General features: G+C 45.3%; 1 protein-coding gene across 5 annotated transcripts in view; it reads left to right on the top strand.

Moving 5' to 3' along the window:
• KANK1 (KN motif and ankyrin repeat domains 1) overlaps nt 1-15,925 on the top strand; it is a 282,637-nt gene that overhangs the window by 236,071 nt on the left and 30,641 nt on the right. For all 5 annotated transcript variants that reach the window (XM_056806226.1, XM_007498584.3, XM_016423970.2 and 2 more), the window contains one exon: nt 1,540-4,173. In XM_056806226.1, coding sequence (XP_056662204.1) covers nt 1,540-4,173 — 2,634 coding nt within the window. The remainder of the gene's footprint in view (nt 1-1,539; nt 4,174-15,925) is intronic.

The following is a 15,925-nucleotide window of genomic DNA, read 5'->3' as shown; positions in this document are numbered from 1 at the left end:
CTCTGGAATCTCATAGGATGGAGCAGCCTTAAACACTGACTCTTGATTGAGAGATTTGAGAGGGCATTACTGAAGGAGGATGACACAAGCTAAGTTCTAGTCCCTGGTCTGCTCCTGACTTATTCTCTGACACAGAACAAATCCTGTGCCTCAGTCTACACATGGGCAAAGTAAGAACCATAAATATCTGGTCCTAATTACCCTCACTGCAATCAGGATGTTGAAGGCAAGGCAGAACTCATTATCTTTCCCCTGAACCCAACTCCCTTCTAACCTTCCCTTTTTCTATGGAAGGCAACACCTTCCTCTCCCTCCTCAGGCTTACAACCTGGGAGTCATCCCAGACTCCTCCCTATCACCCCCCCCCCAATATCCTATCCGCTGCAAAAGCCTGCCCATTTCACATTTCCAACATCTCTCAAATATGCCATCTCGCCTCTGACTCTGCCACCTCGAATGCTCGCCCTCATCTCCTCACAATTGGGTTAGTGCACTGGCTTGTCAATGTGTCTGCCATTCAACCAATCATAGGATTTTCCTAAAATCTCATCCTGTCACTCCAGTAGCTAGCTCCCTTTGGACTCCAGGATCAAATACAAAAATACTCTGCTTGGCATTCAAAGCCCTTCATTAATTAGTCCCCTCCTCTCTTTCCAGTCTTCTTACACCTTTCTCCCCAACATGTAGTCTTTTATCCATTGACACTGACTGTTCTACAAACAAGATATTCGATTTCCTGGCTCTGGGCATTTTCTGTGGCTGTCCCCTATGCCTGGAACACTTTCCCTCTGCTTTAACTACTGGCCTCTCCAGCTTCCTTTAGGTCCTAACTAACATGTCCTCTTTTATTGGAAGCCTTTCTCAACTCCTCTTAATTCTAGTGCCTTCTCTCTCGTTAATTTTTTCTTATTTATCCTGCTTATACCTTACTTTGTATATATGTTTGAGTGTTTTCTCCATTACATTGTAGAAAAGAGAGAAGCACAGACAAGCAGAATAGCTTTGAAAGTTGCATGTTGAATTTATGTAAATTTATGTTGTAATCGTTTTATAGGTGTGGGATCTCCTACTTTATAATAAAAATATCTTTTCAATCCTGAAAAAAAAAAAGGATTGTAAGCTCTTTGAAGGAAAAGACTGTCTTCTGCCTAGTTTTTGTATCCCCAGCAAGTAGCCCAGCGCCTGGCACATACGAGGCAATCGATAATTGTTTATTGATTGATTGTCAATGGAAATGAGGGCTGTAGAATCATTGAATATTAGAGTAGAAATAGACTTTGGAAATAACCTCACCCCTATTTTGTAGGTGAAAAAATTAAAGTATAATTCTGATGAGTGGCAAGGCTAGGGTAAAATCTGATTAAATTCTGTCTCCCACTCCAGGATCTCTTTTGTTATTCTGTAACTTCTTGTTTTGGAAAAGCTTTGAAGTTTTAGTTTTTTTATGTAAGCTATTCCTATTTTAATGGTGCAATTCTTATCATTACTATTATAATAAATACATAGTATAAAAGCATTTTTCTTTTTTCTCTCTCACAGGAAAATCAGGAAGTGTGCTCAATGGAGACAGTGACAAAGAACAGAAAGACCCTTATTTCGTGGAGACCCCCTATGGTTATCAGCTAGACTTAGATTTCCTCAAGTATGTAGATGACATACAGAAGGGAAACACCATCAAAAAACTGAACATCCAGAAGAGGCGAAAGCCAGCGCCGCCGTCCGCAGGGCCCAAGGATCCCCAGGGCCAGTTCGGTGTGTGGGCTTCCACCGAGTCACTGTCCTCTTCGAATAGCGATGACACCAAGCACTGCCCCTCCTTCCTAAGTGCCAGGAGCCAAGCGGCAGCCTCTCCGGCCGCCCGGCAGCCCCCCGCGCCTCCTGACGCCTCTGCCTCTTTTCTTGCCATCCCAGAAAACAAACAGCTGCCCCCTTCCTCACCGCAGCTCCCCCGGCATAACCTTCATGTCACCAAAACGCTGATGGAGACCCGGAGAAGACTGGAACAGGAGAAGGTCATCATGCAGGTGGCCCCCGGAGAGTACCGGCGACCCAGACTGGCCAGCTTTGGCGGTCTGGGCTCCACGGGCTCCCTCCCCTCCTTCCTGGGCTCTGGGAATCACAACCCCGCGGCCCATCCGCTCCAGAATGGGTACCCAGGCAACGGGGACTGCGGCCTGTACAGCGCCGCCGCCGCCGCCTCCTCCCTGGGGAGCTCGCTGCGGCACAGCCCCATGAGCTCCGGCATTTCCACGCCCGTGACTAACGTGAGCCCGCTGCACCTGCAGCACATCCGAGAGCAAATGGCCATCGCCCTGAAGCGCCTCAAGGAGCTGGAGGAGCAGGTGAGGACCATTCCCGTGCTGCAGGTCAAGATTTCCGTCCTGCAGGAGGAGAAGCGGCAGCTGGCCTCCCAGCTGAAGAGCCAGAGGCCGGCCTCCCAGAGCGACGCGGGCGGCCTGCGGCCGCGGTCCTACAGCGCGGGCAACGCCGGCCAGCTGCAGCAGCTGTCCAGGGTGCGCGGAGGAGGCGGAGGGGAGCTGTACATCGACTGCGAGGAGGAGGAGATGGAGAGCGTGGAGCAGAGCGCCCAGAGGATAAAGGAGTTCAGGCAGCTCACGGCCGAGATGCAGGCCCTGGAGAAGAAGATCCAGGACAGCAGCTACGAGGCCCCCCCGGAGCCCAGAGAAAACGGGGAGCCCCCCGCCCGGGGCCGCAGGTCTGTGGCCGTGGGCGCCGACCGCGTGGAGGAGGGGGCCGTGGCTCGCAAGGAGGCCGCCGTGGGCACGGAGACGCGCACCAGAGACTGCGGAGTCGGGGTCACGGAAGCCATGCTCGGGGTCACCACCGAGGCGGACAAAGAGATAGAATTCCAGCAGCAGACCATAGAAGCTCTGAAAGAGAAGATCTACAGGCTGGAAGTCCAGCTCAAGGAGACCACGTACGACCGGGAGATGACGAAGCTGAAGCAGGAGCTGCGGGCGGCCGGCTCCCGGAAGAAGGTGGACAAAGGCTGCATGGCCCAGCCGCGCGTGCTGCACCGCATGGTGGAGGCGGTCGTGCAGACCAGAGACCAAACGGCGGGCCCCCACGTGGCCGTGGCGGATGCCTGCGTGGGCACGTCTCTGCAGACGTGTAGCAGGGGCGTCTCCTGCAGGCCGGGCGGGGACCATAAACTCGTGGGGCCCGAGCTGCCCATGAGTCGGTGGGTGGTGAAGGAGCGCGCGGAGACGCGCGACCAGTGCGTCGGCCGGTCCACGGAGACGCGCGACAAGGCCGTGGAGACCAGCGTGTGCGCAGCGGGCGGCCACACGGACGGGTCTCCCCGCGAGGCCCAGCCCGAGGTCAGGGACGTGCGATCCGTGGCTTGTGGGGACTGTTCCGTGCTGGTGACCGTGTGCTCCCCGGCGGAGCGCCATTCCCAGGGCATCAACACGGAGCCCCCGTGCCTGGCGGACTCCTCCGTCATGGCCGCGCCTCAGACCGTGAGCCGGCACACGGCCACAGCGTTGGAGCAGGCCGACCAGTTCACCAACACCGAGGCGCCGCCTCTCGCGGACTGCGGCACCAACACTTCCCTCAGCACGCTGGACAAGCAGACCAACACGAGGACGGTGGACGTGCGGACCGTGGCGGTCGGGGAGGGCAGAGTCAAGGACGTGGCCGCTTCCAGCAAGACGCGCTCCGTGGGCGTGGGGACGCTGCTCTCCAGCGACGCTGCCTTGGACAAGCCCTCGGCCGTGAAGACCAAGGACGCGGGCGTGGGACAGATAAGCATCCACGAGAACTACCTGGTGGGCCTTAAGCTGAGGAATATGGCCTGCGGGCCCCCGCCATTGACTGTCGGCTCGGCGGCCAGCCGGAGGAGCGTCGGGGTCGGAGATGAGCCTGTGGGTGAGCTGGTGGGGCCCCCCCCAAGCCAGGCTCCCGAGCTGATGACGGGCTTAGACCACTACATCGAACTGGTCCAGAAGCTCTTGGCGGAACAACAGACGCTCTTGGCCGAAAACTATAGCGAACTCGCCGAGGCTTTTGGGGAGCCTCATTCGCAGATTGGCTCGCTCAACTCGCAGCTCATCAGCACCCTTTCATCCATCAACTCTGTGATGAAGTACACGAGCCCCGAAGAACTGAGGAATACAGACGTCCAGAGACAGAACCTGGATAAAACTGCAGGTAGGCTGTGTTTGGGGTGGCTTGGAAGGGGGGGAAAGAAGGCAAAGTAGTCTTTCTGAGTCATTCTTTGGGTTGTTTGAACCTTTTTTTGGTATTTGTTAGCCCGGGCATTCTTTGTGGGTCCTGGAGCTGAAGATGGCATATTCTGGCCTTCCCATTTGATTGCATGATTTATGTTTATTTTATAGTCCTTCGTGTTTGTATCCATAATTTTACAGGATCCTAGAATTCCTTTAACTATAGATTAGCAGAGGTGAAAAGGGGAGGGAAACAAGGAGCCTCGCTTAGACTGCCATGCTCAGAGCCAGAAAGTTCATGTCACCTCCGTGATCCATACAGATGTTGGCAAGGAACAATCTTCCAGTGTGTTTTACACGTTGCTAATCTGCCCTGGTAGAAGAAGTTTTCTCTGAGAATTCCCCACATCAATGAAATCAAATACATTTTACCTTCCTGCGCCCCTCCCCAAATAGACAGGTAGAAATATCCTCCAAAAACTTTCAGAAATGGTAAAGTTCTTGCTACTATTCAAATTTTCTAACAGAATTTAGGTTTTTCTCCATCCCTTACTACAAAAAAGGACAACTTGGTGGCTCAGTGGATAGAGTATCCGCTCTAGAATCAGGAATATTCCTGTTCTTGAATTCAGATTCAGCCTCAGACACTTACTAACTGTGACCTTGGGCAAATCACTTAATACTGTTTGCCTCAGTTTACTCATCTGCAAAATCTGCTGGAGAAAGGAATGGCAAATTGCTCCAGTATCTTTGCCCCAAAAGGGGTCAGAGCTCAGTGAGTGACTACTTAAGTTAATGTTAAAGAATGTCTCTAATTCCTCTATAAGGCCAGGTTATATATTTTCTGGTACATGAGACAATAAGAATAATTTCCCTCCTTATAACAGTTGTAAGAGGAACTTACACCAATTTCTCTAGAAGTGGCAATTAATGACTTGGCAACCCATCAAATACCATTTCTTTCTGCTCCTTTTAAATGTTTATGCAGATTTGGGGGAGTATAATGAAATCCTACATTCCAATCAAACTGAATACTATGGGAGAAAATAATACAGATGCCTCCAATGCTTTTTGTGGCACATAGAAAATAAATGTTATTGAATAGATTTTCATGTACTGAAGCAATATTAATAATAATAACTCACATTTCCCATAGGGCTATAAGGTTTTCAAATCTCTCCTCCCAGTAATTTAATAAAATAGGTATTATAAGTATTATTAGTACCCATATTTTGCAGATGAGGAAATTAAGGCCAAGAGATAGGAAGGGTTTTGCTTATGGTCACACAAATGATAGGTAGAGGAGAGACAAGAATTAAATCTAGGACTTCTCACTCCAAGGTCAAACGTCTCTGCACTTTACCACAAAGTCTCTTTCTCTAAGTAAGCTATGATTTAAAATTTCCAATCATAGGACCTTAAAGCCACGGGATCTTAGTTCAAATGCCAGAACTTCAGTTGGCTACCACTGTGATGTTTGGCAACTCTCTTAACTTCAGTGGGTTCCAGGTTCCTCATCTATAAAAGGAGGGAATTTAGACTACATCACCTCCAGGGTTTCTTCCATCTTTAGATATATGACCCTGAGTGTGTAGGAGTTTTAGGTATCTTGAAAGGGAAGTTGAAAAAAAATTGGATTAAGTTTGGCTTCTTTGTGTTTTAACAAGGATACCCTAAGAAAGCTTGGGTCCAAATTAAATTTTAATCATTTTACACTGCTGTGTAGACAGATGTTTATTACCATTAGAAAACAACTACCACCAGCCACCTTCCCCAAAAAACAATACTCCATCCAATGAATGGATTTGGCTTTTCTTCTTTATTTGACCAATGAATGAATAAGTGTACTGGGAAAGCCTATGAAACTGGAGATAGGAAAACGTTATTAAGGTAGTTATGCAAAATTCTAAGTAATTGTAAATTCTTTTACTTCTACGTTATTCTAGATCCAGACACATGATCATTTACCTGCTATATATCGAACACTGGGCAGCTAGGTGGCTCAGGACTAGAGGCAGGAAGACCCGAGTTCAAATCCATCTTCAGACACTTATTATTTTTTAAACCCTTGCCTTCCATCTTGGAATCAATACTACATATTGACTCCAAGGCAGAAGAGAAGTAAAGGCTAGTCAATGTGGGTTAAGGGACTTGCCCATCCTCAGACACTTATTAGCCAGGTGTCCTTTGGGCAAGTCACTTAACCCTGTTTGCTTTGGTTTTTTCAACTGGAGAAGGAAATGGCCAACCACTCCAGTATCTTTGCCAAGAAAACCCCAAATGGGGTCACAAAGAGTCAGACATGACTGAAACCCTGAACAAGGAAAATAGACAAGACACAAGGTATGTAGGTGCTAAGGGAGATACAGTCCCTGCCCTTAAGGAGTTCACAGACTAGTAAAAGGATAAAGCACCAGCCTAGAAAATTGGATTAACACAATATAAGTTACACTATATAAGTGTATTTCAGAAAAGAACAAAAGAAAGTACTCTATCTGGTCCAGAGTAAGGTCTTTGCCAGCCTGGGGAATTAGAGAAGGCTTCTTGGAGGAAGTGGCATTTGAGTTGGGTGTTTTTAAAGGATAGGTAGACACCTAAAAGGGGAAGCGGGGGGAGGGAGGGACACTAAAACATGATGTCACATCTCAAGTCCAAAATAAAATCTTTAAATATCTCTAGACGCAGGTGCAGAAGAACATCATCTATTAATAAAGACTTTTCTCTTCCTAACTGGGATTTCTGTTTCACATTCTTGCCAAAAATATTGCGTTATAACACTGTAATGACCGGTCTTTTACAGTCATTGAGAACAGAGAGTAATGTCTGTCTGGGGGCATTACATAGTGCCCATCACTTGGACTATTTGCAATTTCCCTGACACTTTACACTCCTCTACAAACCCGGATGCCTCACTAATCATTTAAAAATGTGTCTGGTGCCATTAAAATAGGAACTCTTATGACGCAGTATTCATATACTAAAAATAAATATTTTTTTAGCGTCTTTAAGACTTGGCAAGCCTTAAAAATAATAATAATAAAAGACTTACCATGCCTTGTCCCTTTAAGGCTCCCAGGACTGACTCTGCTTAGACCAAATCTATAAAAACATTTGTGTTTTTAATCATATTATTGCAAGGTGCCTTTGCCATGACGAATCAGCAAGGGTAGGGGGTTTTCGAAGCACTGGGGATTGCTCTCACCCCTCCTCTTCCTACCCCATTTTCAGTGTTGAATAGTGGAGATTAAAATGACAAACTCCCCATGGTGTTTAATGTTTTCATTATCTGGTATATGGTTAACACAGTTTGCAATTTACAAACAACTGGAGATTACCAAGAATAAGGAAAGGGGAAAAAATGAAACATAGTCAAAATGCAACATGGATTATTCCTCATTCTAGTTTTAAAAATAGGCCTGTGGAATCATAGTGGTGTATATTGTTTCTCATGTAATTCCTGGATAGAAATTAGGCCTCAGGGACTTGTTGCTCTTGCATGAATAAATACAAATAATTTACTTATGTGAGGCCAGTATTTTGGGAGTTTCAACAGCTACTGGAAAATAACCAAACAAATCATACAGAAGTTATTTGGTTTACATGCAGCTTCGTATCATTATAATAACATTTTTCAGTAGACACTACAAACATATTAGAGCACTACACACCACAAACAATTTTTTTTTTAACCCTTACCTTCTGTCTTGGAATAAGTACTAAATATTGGTTCCATGGCAGAAGAGTGGTAAGAAGTAGGCAGTGGGGGCCCAGGGTCACACAGCTAGGAAGTGTCTAAGATCAGATTTGAACCCAGGACCTCCCATCTCTAGGCCTGGATCTTAATTCCCTGAGCCACTTAGCTGTCCCCCACAAACAATTTTCATGAAAGCTGTCTGGTATGGATGAGAATCCTTAAGGGGAAAAGGATAAGCATTTCATCTAGAGTTATACAGAATCAGTGGGAAAAGAGAATAAAACCCTAACCTTTCCTTCCTTCCTTCCTCCCTCCCTCCCTCCCTTCCTCCCTTCCTCCCTTCCTCCCTTCCTCCCTTCCTTCCTTCCTTCCTTCCTTCCTTCCTTCCTTCCTTCCTTCCTTCCTTCCTTCCTTCCTTCCTTCCTTCCTTCCTTCCTTCCTTCCTTCCTTCCTTCCTTCCTTCCTTCCTTCCTTCCTTCCTTCCTTCCTCCCTCCCTCCCTCCCTCCCTCCCTCCCTCCCTCCCTCCCTCCCTCCCTCCCTCCCTCCCTCCCTTCCTTCCTTCCTCCCTTCCTCCCTTCCTCCCTTCCAGATTTAATAAATTCTTAAAAGGCCAGTGTAGTGTGCTATAGAGAAACCCCTTGAGTTTCATGATGACAGCCTCTAGGCCTGAGTCTAGAGGGCAGGTTCCCATTCCAGCTCTAATGCTTGCTACTTATTTGACTACAGGCAAAAATCCTTTCATCTCTGGTGTTCAGTTTCCTCATCTGGAAAAACAAGCAGCTATTCAGAACAGACACAGTGTATTCTACCCAGGAAAAGAACTGATAAGATGTAGTTTTATATATACAAATATATTTTTGTCAAATAATGCCTTCTAATGGGGTGAAAGGAAGGAGGTAGTTAACTAGGTATTTTATTATAACACACTAAATTAAGAAAAGAAATCATGTATGGATAAATGTGTTTGTTTGTTGATGCTTCTCAAGTCCACAATATTAAAAAGGAAAAGAAAGGTTTAAATATGGCGGTTGGAAATGAGATCCAATAATACTTCTGGTTCTAAATGTGTTTGAATGGCAGCTCAGTTGGGCTGCAATGGGGTGACAAACACAGCATCCACTGTATAGGCTAGCTAAATTCTGTTATCCTGAAAGGACCCGTGTCTGATAGGTAATAATAGCTAGCACAGTGCTTTAAGCTTTGCAAAAATTAATTCATTTTATCCTCAACCACTCTAGGAAGCAGGTGCTATTATCTCCCCCCACCCCCCCCACCCCCATTTTGCAGATGAGGAAATTAAGGCTGAGAAAATCACAAGTGACTGGTCCAGAATCACACAGCCATTAAGTGTCTGAGTCAGGATTCAAACTCAGGTGTTTCTGGCACTAGGTGAGGTGTTCTGTCCTCTGTTCCACCTAGTGACCAGGCAGTGGGATGCTGTAGGAAGATTTGGACTTAGGAAATACATCAGTTCAATCCTGATTCAATACTATTAATTGTGTGACTATGAGCATGTCAATTCTTTGAAGTTTCCTCTTTAAAATAGTACTTGCATAATCCAAATTGAATCACCTGCCAGCACTCGAAGGGGGAAGGGAAGGGAGGGAAGTAGATAAATTCAACATACAACTTGGGAAAACTTGTGTGGAAATTTATTACATGTAATTAGTAAGTTAAATAAAATAAATAGTACTAAAATAAAATAGTATTTAAAAGGGGGAATAAATGGATTAAATAGTAGGCCTAGAGATGGGAGTGTTATGGGAGAAACACACCCAAGTTTGTAGCAGGATCTCACCTGAAAAATGTGAGACAACCTCCATTCCATTCAGAAGTAAAAAAAAAAAAAGAATTTTATAAGAAGAGGTTTTAGGTGGTCTAATAGCCTAATAGCTGGTACTGGGGGCTAATCAGGTAGCCCCAAGGCTGATGGATTAGCCCAGGGGCGGTAGAGTAGCCTTTCTGGACTTGATGGAATAATAGCTCTCCAGGTGGGGAGGAGGGACTACCCTGTAGAGGAGCAGCACCTTGTGTGGAGTGAGGGCTCCCCTGTGGAGGAGCAGCTCACTATGTGGAGTGGGGGCTCCCCTGTAGAGGAACAGCTCTTTGTGTCAAATAGGGGACTTCCCTGTAGAGGAGCAGCTCACTGTGTGGAGTGAGGACTCTCCTGTGGAGGCACAGCTCCTTGTGTGGAGTAGGGGCTCTCCTATAGAGGAGCAGCACCTTGTGTGGAGTGGAGGCTCCCCTCCATAGAGAAGCAGCTCCCTGTATGGAATAGGGGCTCCCCTGTGGAGGAGCAGCTCCCTGTGTGGAGTAGGGGCTCCCCTGTGGAGGAGCAGCTCCCTGTGTGGAGTAGGGGCTCCCCTGTGGAGGAGCAGCTCCCTGTGTGGAGTAGGGGCTCCCCTGTGGAGGAGCAGCTCACTATGTGGAGTAGGGGCTCCCCTGTAGAGGAGCAGCTCCCTGTGTGGAGTAGGGGCTCCCCTGTAGAGGAGCAGTGCCTTGTGTTGAGTAGGGGCTCCCCATGGAGTAGCAGCTTCAGCCCCCTGTGGATCAGGTTTGCATATTTATTGGGGTCTGGGGACAAGTTGTCTCCCCTTCTAGAGAAGTCTCCACCCTTGGGGCATGCCCAGGTTTGGAGGATCCTTCTGGACTGCCCTGGTCCTTAGCCCGCACGGCCCATGCCCCCCACCGCCCCTTCTTCACTTGTCAGTGTGGAAGAGGTCTGGCTACCCTTCTGGAATGGGAATAATGCCGCCCCAACAGTTCAGAACTCCAGGTAAGTAAAGACCAATAGGAGTCATTTATAAAACAGAGCAGCACAACACTGATGGCCAGCAGAGAACATGGCAGATCCAGTACAGGTGACTGATCTGTATCACTGACCAACAGTACAGACGCTGCATTTCACAATGCCAAAACTACAGCTACTGCTGTTGATATTTAACTAGTGCTAACTGGTGAGAAATACAAGATTTCAGAATATGAGCATCCTGCTTCTCTTTCACTGCCCGCTATCAGCCTTCATCAGGAGGTCCTGAGTTCAAATGTGACCCCAGGCGCTGCCTTGCCATGTCACCCTGGGCAAGTCACTTCACCCCCATCACCTAGCCCTTACCTCTCTTCTGTCTTGGAATTAATACACAACATTGATCTAAGACAGAAGGTAAGGGTTTAAAAAAATAAAATAGGACTTACCCCCCTAGGGAGGTTGTAAGGATCAAATGAAGTATTATAGGTCAAGTGCATTGTAAACCTTTAAAATACAAAGTAGGGGACTTCCGGTTAAGATGGCGGCTTAGAGAAAGCTGAAGTTCAGATCTCCGGAAAACCCTTCCCGACCGATCTCAAACTAGAAGCTCCTAAGGCGCCGAAATTCAAAACGATCAACAGCACAGACCCTGGGAACCCTCCTCCTGGACCTGGACCCGGTTCAAAAGGTACGGCTCCCCTTAAAAGCCAGAACCCGAGATCCCTCGGACCTCAGGGGTAGGAGCACAGAGTCCAAGGCTCCCGGAAGCGGCAGCCGCGCCAGGCTCAGAGAGCAGGGTCTGAGGAACAACAACCCTCAGGGTCTTCTACCCAAGTCCCAGTCCGGGTGAAAGTTACTGCCTGGGGCTTCCGCTGCAGAGAGCCCCTCGGTCCGGGTGAAAGTTACTGCCTGGGGCCTCCGCTGCAGAGAGCTGGTCAAAACAACAGCAACCCTCAGGGCGGGCAAGACAGCCTCACGGGCTGGATCCTGCTATCCAAGTCTCAGTGAAAGTCTGTGCTCTCGGAGCTTGGGGAAGCGGCAGCCCATCCCCCCGCAGGCCGACGAAACAGCCTCACGGCCAGCGATTCTGAAGGCAACTTCCGGAAATCGAGCCAGGGGGAGAGTGTGGCCTCGTGGTCCGACCCTTCCATTCCAGTTCCAGTGAGGCATATTCAGTTTAACCCAGGGAACGCTCATAGAACCTACATCTGCCCAGGACTAAAGCCACTGATCACCAGACAAAGACAAGAAAAGCCAATCCTCCACGTTCAGAGATGACAAATTCCACAGAAGCACAGAAGCCCCAAAATACCAAGAAAAATAAGAAGAAAGGGGCGACTCTGGACACATTCTATGGAGCCAAAATACAAAATACAGAGCAGATAGAAGAAGATATACAAGAAAATTCTCCAAAATCTTCCAAAGGAAATAGAAACTCTCCACAAACCCATGAAGAATTTGAATCAGAAAGGACCAAAAAGATGGAAGCCCTCTGGGAGGAAAAGTGGGAAATGATGCAAAAGAAATTCACGCATCTACAAAACCAGTTTGACCAAACTGTAAAAGAAAACCAGGCTTTAAAGCAAGAACTAATAAAGCAAAGCCAAAACACCAAGAAATTAGAAGAGAACATAAAATATCTCACCGACAAGGTGATAGATCTGGAAAACAGGGGGAGAAGAGAAAATTTAAGAATAATTGGACTCCCAGAAAAGCCAGAAATAAACACCAAACTGGACATGGTGATACAAGATATAATCAAAGAAAATTGCCCAGAGATTCTAGAACAAGGGGGCAATACATCCACTGACAGAGCTCACAGAACACCTTCTACACTAAACCCCCAAAAGACAACTCCCAGGAATGTAATTGCCAAATTCCAAAGCTATCAAACAAAAGAAAAAATCCTACAGGAAGCCAGAAAAAGACAATTTAGATATAAAGGAATGCCAATCAGGATCACACAAGACCTTGCAAGTTCTACGCTGAATGATCGTAAGGCATGGAACATGATCTTCAGAAAGGCAAGAGAGCTGGGTCTCCAACCAAGAATCAGCTACCCAGCAAAACTGACTATATACTTCCAAGGGAGAGTATGGGCATTCAACAAAATAGAAGACTTCCAACTTTTTGCAAAGAAAAGACCAGAGCTCTGTGGAAAGTTTGATACCGAAAATCAAAGAGCAAGGAATACCTGAAAAGGTAAATATTAAGGAAAGGGGAAAAATGTTATCTTCTTTTACTCAAACTCTCTTCTATAAGGACTACATTTATATCAACCTATGTATACTAATATGTGGGGAAAATGTAATGTATAAATAGGGGGTAAAGAAAGACCAAATAGAATAATGGTTCTCACACAAAGATTCACAGGGGAAGGGGAGGGGAAGAAAACTCCTATAAGAAGGAGAGGAAGAGAGGGGGGGGGGGTTTACTTAAACCTCAATCTCAGGGAAATCAACTCTGAGAGGGAAAAACATCCAGATCCATTGGGATCTTGAATTCTATCTTACCCAACAAGGGTAAGGAGAAGGGAAAACCAAGGGGGGGAGGGGGAGAGGGAGAACAAAAAGGGAGGGAAAGAGAGGGGGGAGGGGGAGGGAACAAAAAGGGAGGGACTAAAAAGGGAAACATCAAGGGAGGGGACAAGGGGGACTGATTCAAAGTAAATCACTGGACTAAAAGGTAAGAGCCGAAGAAGAAAAGGTTAGAATTAGGGAAGGCAATCAAAATGCCAGGGAGTCCACAAATGACAATCATAACTTTGAACGTGAATGGGATGAACTCACCCATAAAACGTAGACGAATAGCTGAATGGATTAGAATCCAAAACCCTACCATATGTTGTCTTCAAGAAACACACATAAGGCGGGTTGACACCCACAAGGTCAGAATTAAAGGATGGAGTAAGACCTTCTGGGCCTCAACTGATAGAAAGAAGGCAGGAGTGGTAATCATGATATCTGATAAAGCCAATGCAAAAATAGACCTGATCAAAAGGGATAGGGAAGGTAATTATATTTTGTTAAAAGGGACTCTAGACAATGAGGAAATATCATTAATCAACATGTATGCACCAAATAATATAGCACCCAAATTTCTAATGGAGAAACTAGGAGAATTGAAGGAAGAAATAGACAATAAAACCATACTAGTGGGAGACTTAAACCAACCATTATCAAATTTAGATAAATCAAATCAAAAAATAAATAAGAAAGAGGTAAAAGAAGTGAATGAAATCTTAGAAAAATTAGAATTAATAGACATATGGAGAAAAATAAATAGGGATAAAAAGGAATACACCTTCTTCTCAGCACCACATGGCACATTCACAAAAATTGACCATACATTAGGTCACAGAAACATAGCACACAAATGCAAAAAAGCAGAAATAATGAATGCAGCCTTCTCAGATCACAAGGCAATAAAAATAATGATTAGTAATGGTACATGGAAAACCAAATCTAAAACCAATTGGAAATTAAACAATATGATACTCCAAAACCGTTTAGCTAAAGAAGAAATCATAGAAACAATTAATAATTTCATCAAGGAAAATGACAATGGCGAAACATCCTTTCAAACCTTTTGGGATGCAGCCAAAGCGGTAATCAGAGGCAAATTCATATCCCTGAAAGCTCATATTAACAAACAAGGGAGAGCAGAGATCAATCAATTGGAAATGCAATTGAAAAAACTCGAAAGCGATCAAATTAAAAACCCCCAGCAGAAAACCAAATTATAAATCCTAAAAATTAAGGGAGAAATTAATAAAATCGAAAGTGATAGAACTATTGATTTAATAAATAAGACAAGAAGCTGGTACTTTGAAAAAACAAACAAAATAGACAAAGTACTGGTCAATCTAATTAAAAAAAGGAAGGAAGAAAAGCAAATTCACAGCATTAAAGATGAAAAGGGGGACAGCACCTCCAATGAGGAGGAAATTAAGGCAATCATTAGAAATTACTTTGCCCAATTATATGGCAATAAATACACCAATTTAGGAGAAATGGATGAATATATACAAAAATACAAACTGCCTAGACTAACAGAAGAGGAAATAGAATTCTTAAATAATCCCATATCAGAAATTGAAATCCATCAAGCCATCAAAGAACTTCCTAAGAAAAAATCCCCAGGGCCTGATGGATTCACCTGTGAATTCTATCAAACATTCAGAGAACAATTAACCCCAATACTATACAAACTATTTGACATAATAAGCAAAGAGGGAGTTCTACCAAACTCCTTTTACGACACAAACATGGTACTGATTCCAAAACCAGGCAGGTCAAAAACAGAGAAAGAAAACTATAGACCAATCTCCCTAATGAACATAGATGCAAAAATTTTAAATAGGATACTAGCAAAAAGACTCCAGCAAGTGATCAGAAGGATCATTCACCATGATCAAGTAGGATTCATACCAGGGATGCAGGGCTGGTTCAACATTAGGAAAACCATCCACATAATTGACCACATCAACAAGCAAACTAGCAAGAACCACATGATAAAATACAAAGTAATTGGGCACCTGGCTTCTCAAAGGCTAGTCCGGTGGCAATAGAGCATGAATGCTGGCAGCTTCAACAAAAGTGCAAATGCTTTGATGATGGGCTGTCAGCCAAGGACCAGCCCGTGGAGAGGTTCATGACCAGAAAGAGTTGAATGTGATTCAGTTTCAGTGTTGTCCAACTCTTGGTGGCCCCCATTTGGGGTTTTCTGGGCAGAGATACTGGAATGGTTTGCCATTTTCTTCTCCACTTCATTTGACAGGTGAGGAAACTGAGGCACACAGGATTAAGGAATTTGTCCAGGGTAAAAGAACTACTAAATATCTAAGGCTGGATTTGAAGTCAGGAAGAGGAGTCTTCCTGATTCCTACACCATCTAGCTGCCCCAGGCTTCATTTTCCTCCTCTGTTAAACAAAAAATACTTGATTTGAATGGTCTCGGAGATCCCTTCCACATCTAAATCTATGATTATAATGATTCTTTATTAAAGAATTTAGCAAACAAATTTGAAATGTTTATTTCTAAGTTGTTGCTTTCTCATGTGTCATCAGTTAAGATGTGTAAAGTGCTTCCTTAGCACAGGCCCTGGCACATAGTAGGCCTTTGATAAATGCTTGTTCCCTTCCTCCTTCCTTTTCATGTGGCAAAGTGATCCACTGTCTTCTATTTAAATATAATATTAAAAATGCATTTTATTTAGTAGAAACAAGGGGAAGCTCTTTCCATAGATTTCTCTACAACATGAGACTTTTTAACGTGCTGGTGATATCACT

The sequence above is a fragment of the Monodelphis domestica genome, chromosome 7 (genome assembly GCF_027887165.1).
Source record: "Monodelphis domestica isolate mMonDom1 chromosome 7, mMonDom1.pri, whole genome shotgun sequence".
Classification (NCBI taxonomy): Eukaryota; Metazoa; Chordata; class Mammalia; order Didelphimorphia; family Didelphidae; genus Monodelphis; species Monodelphis domestica.
Note: the sequence above shows the minus strand (reverse complement) of the source record. Positions and strands in the feature narration are given on the sequence as shown.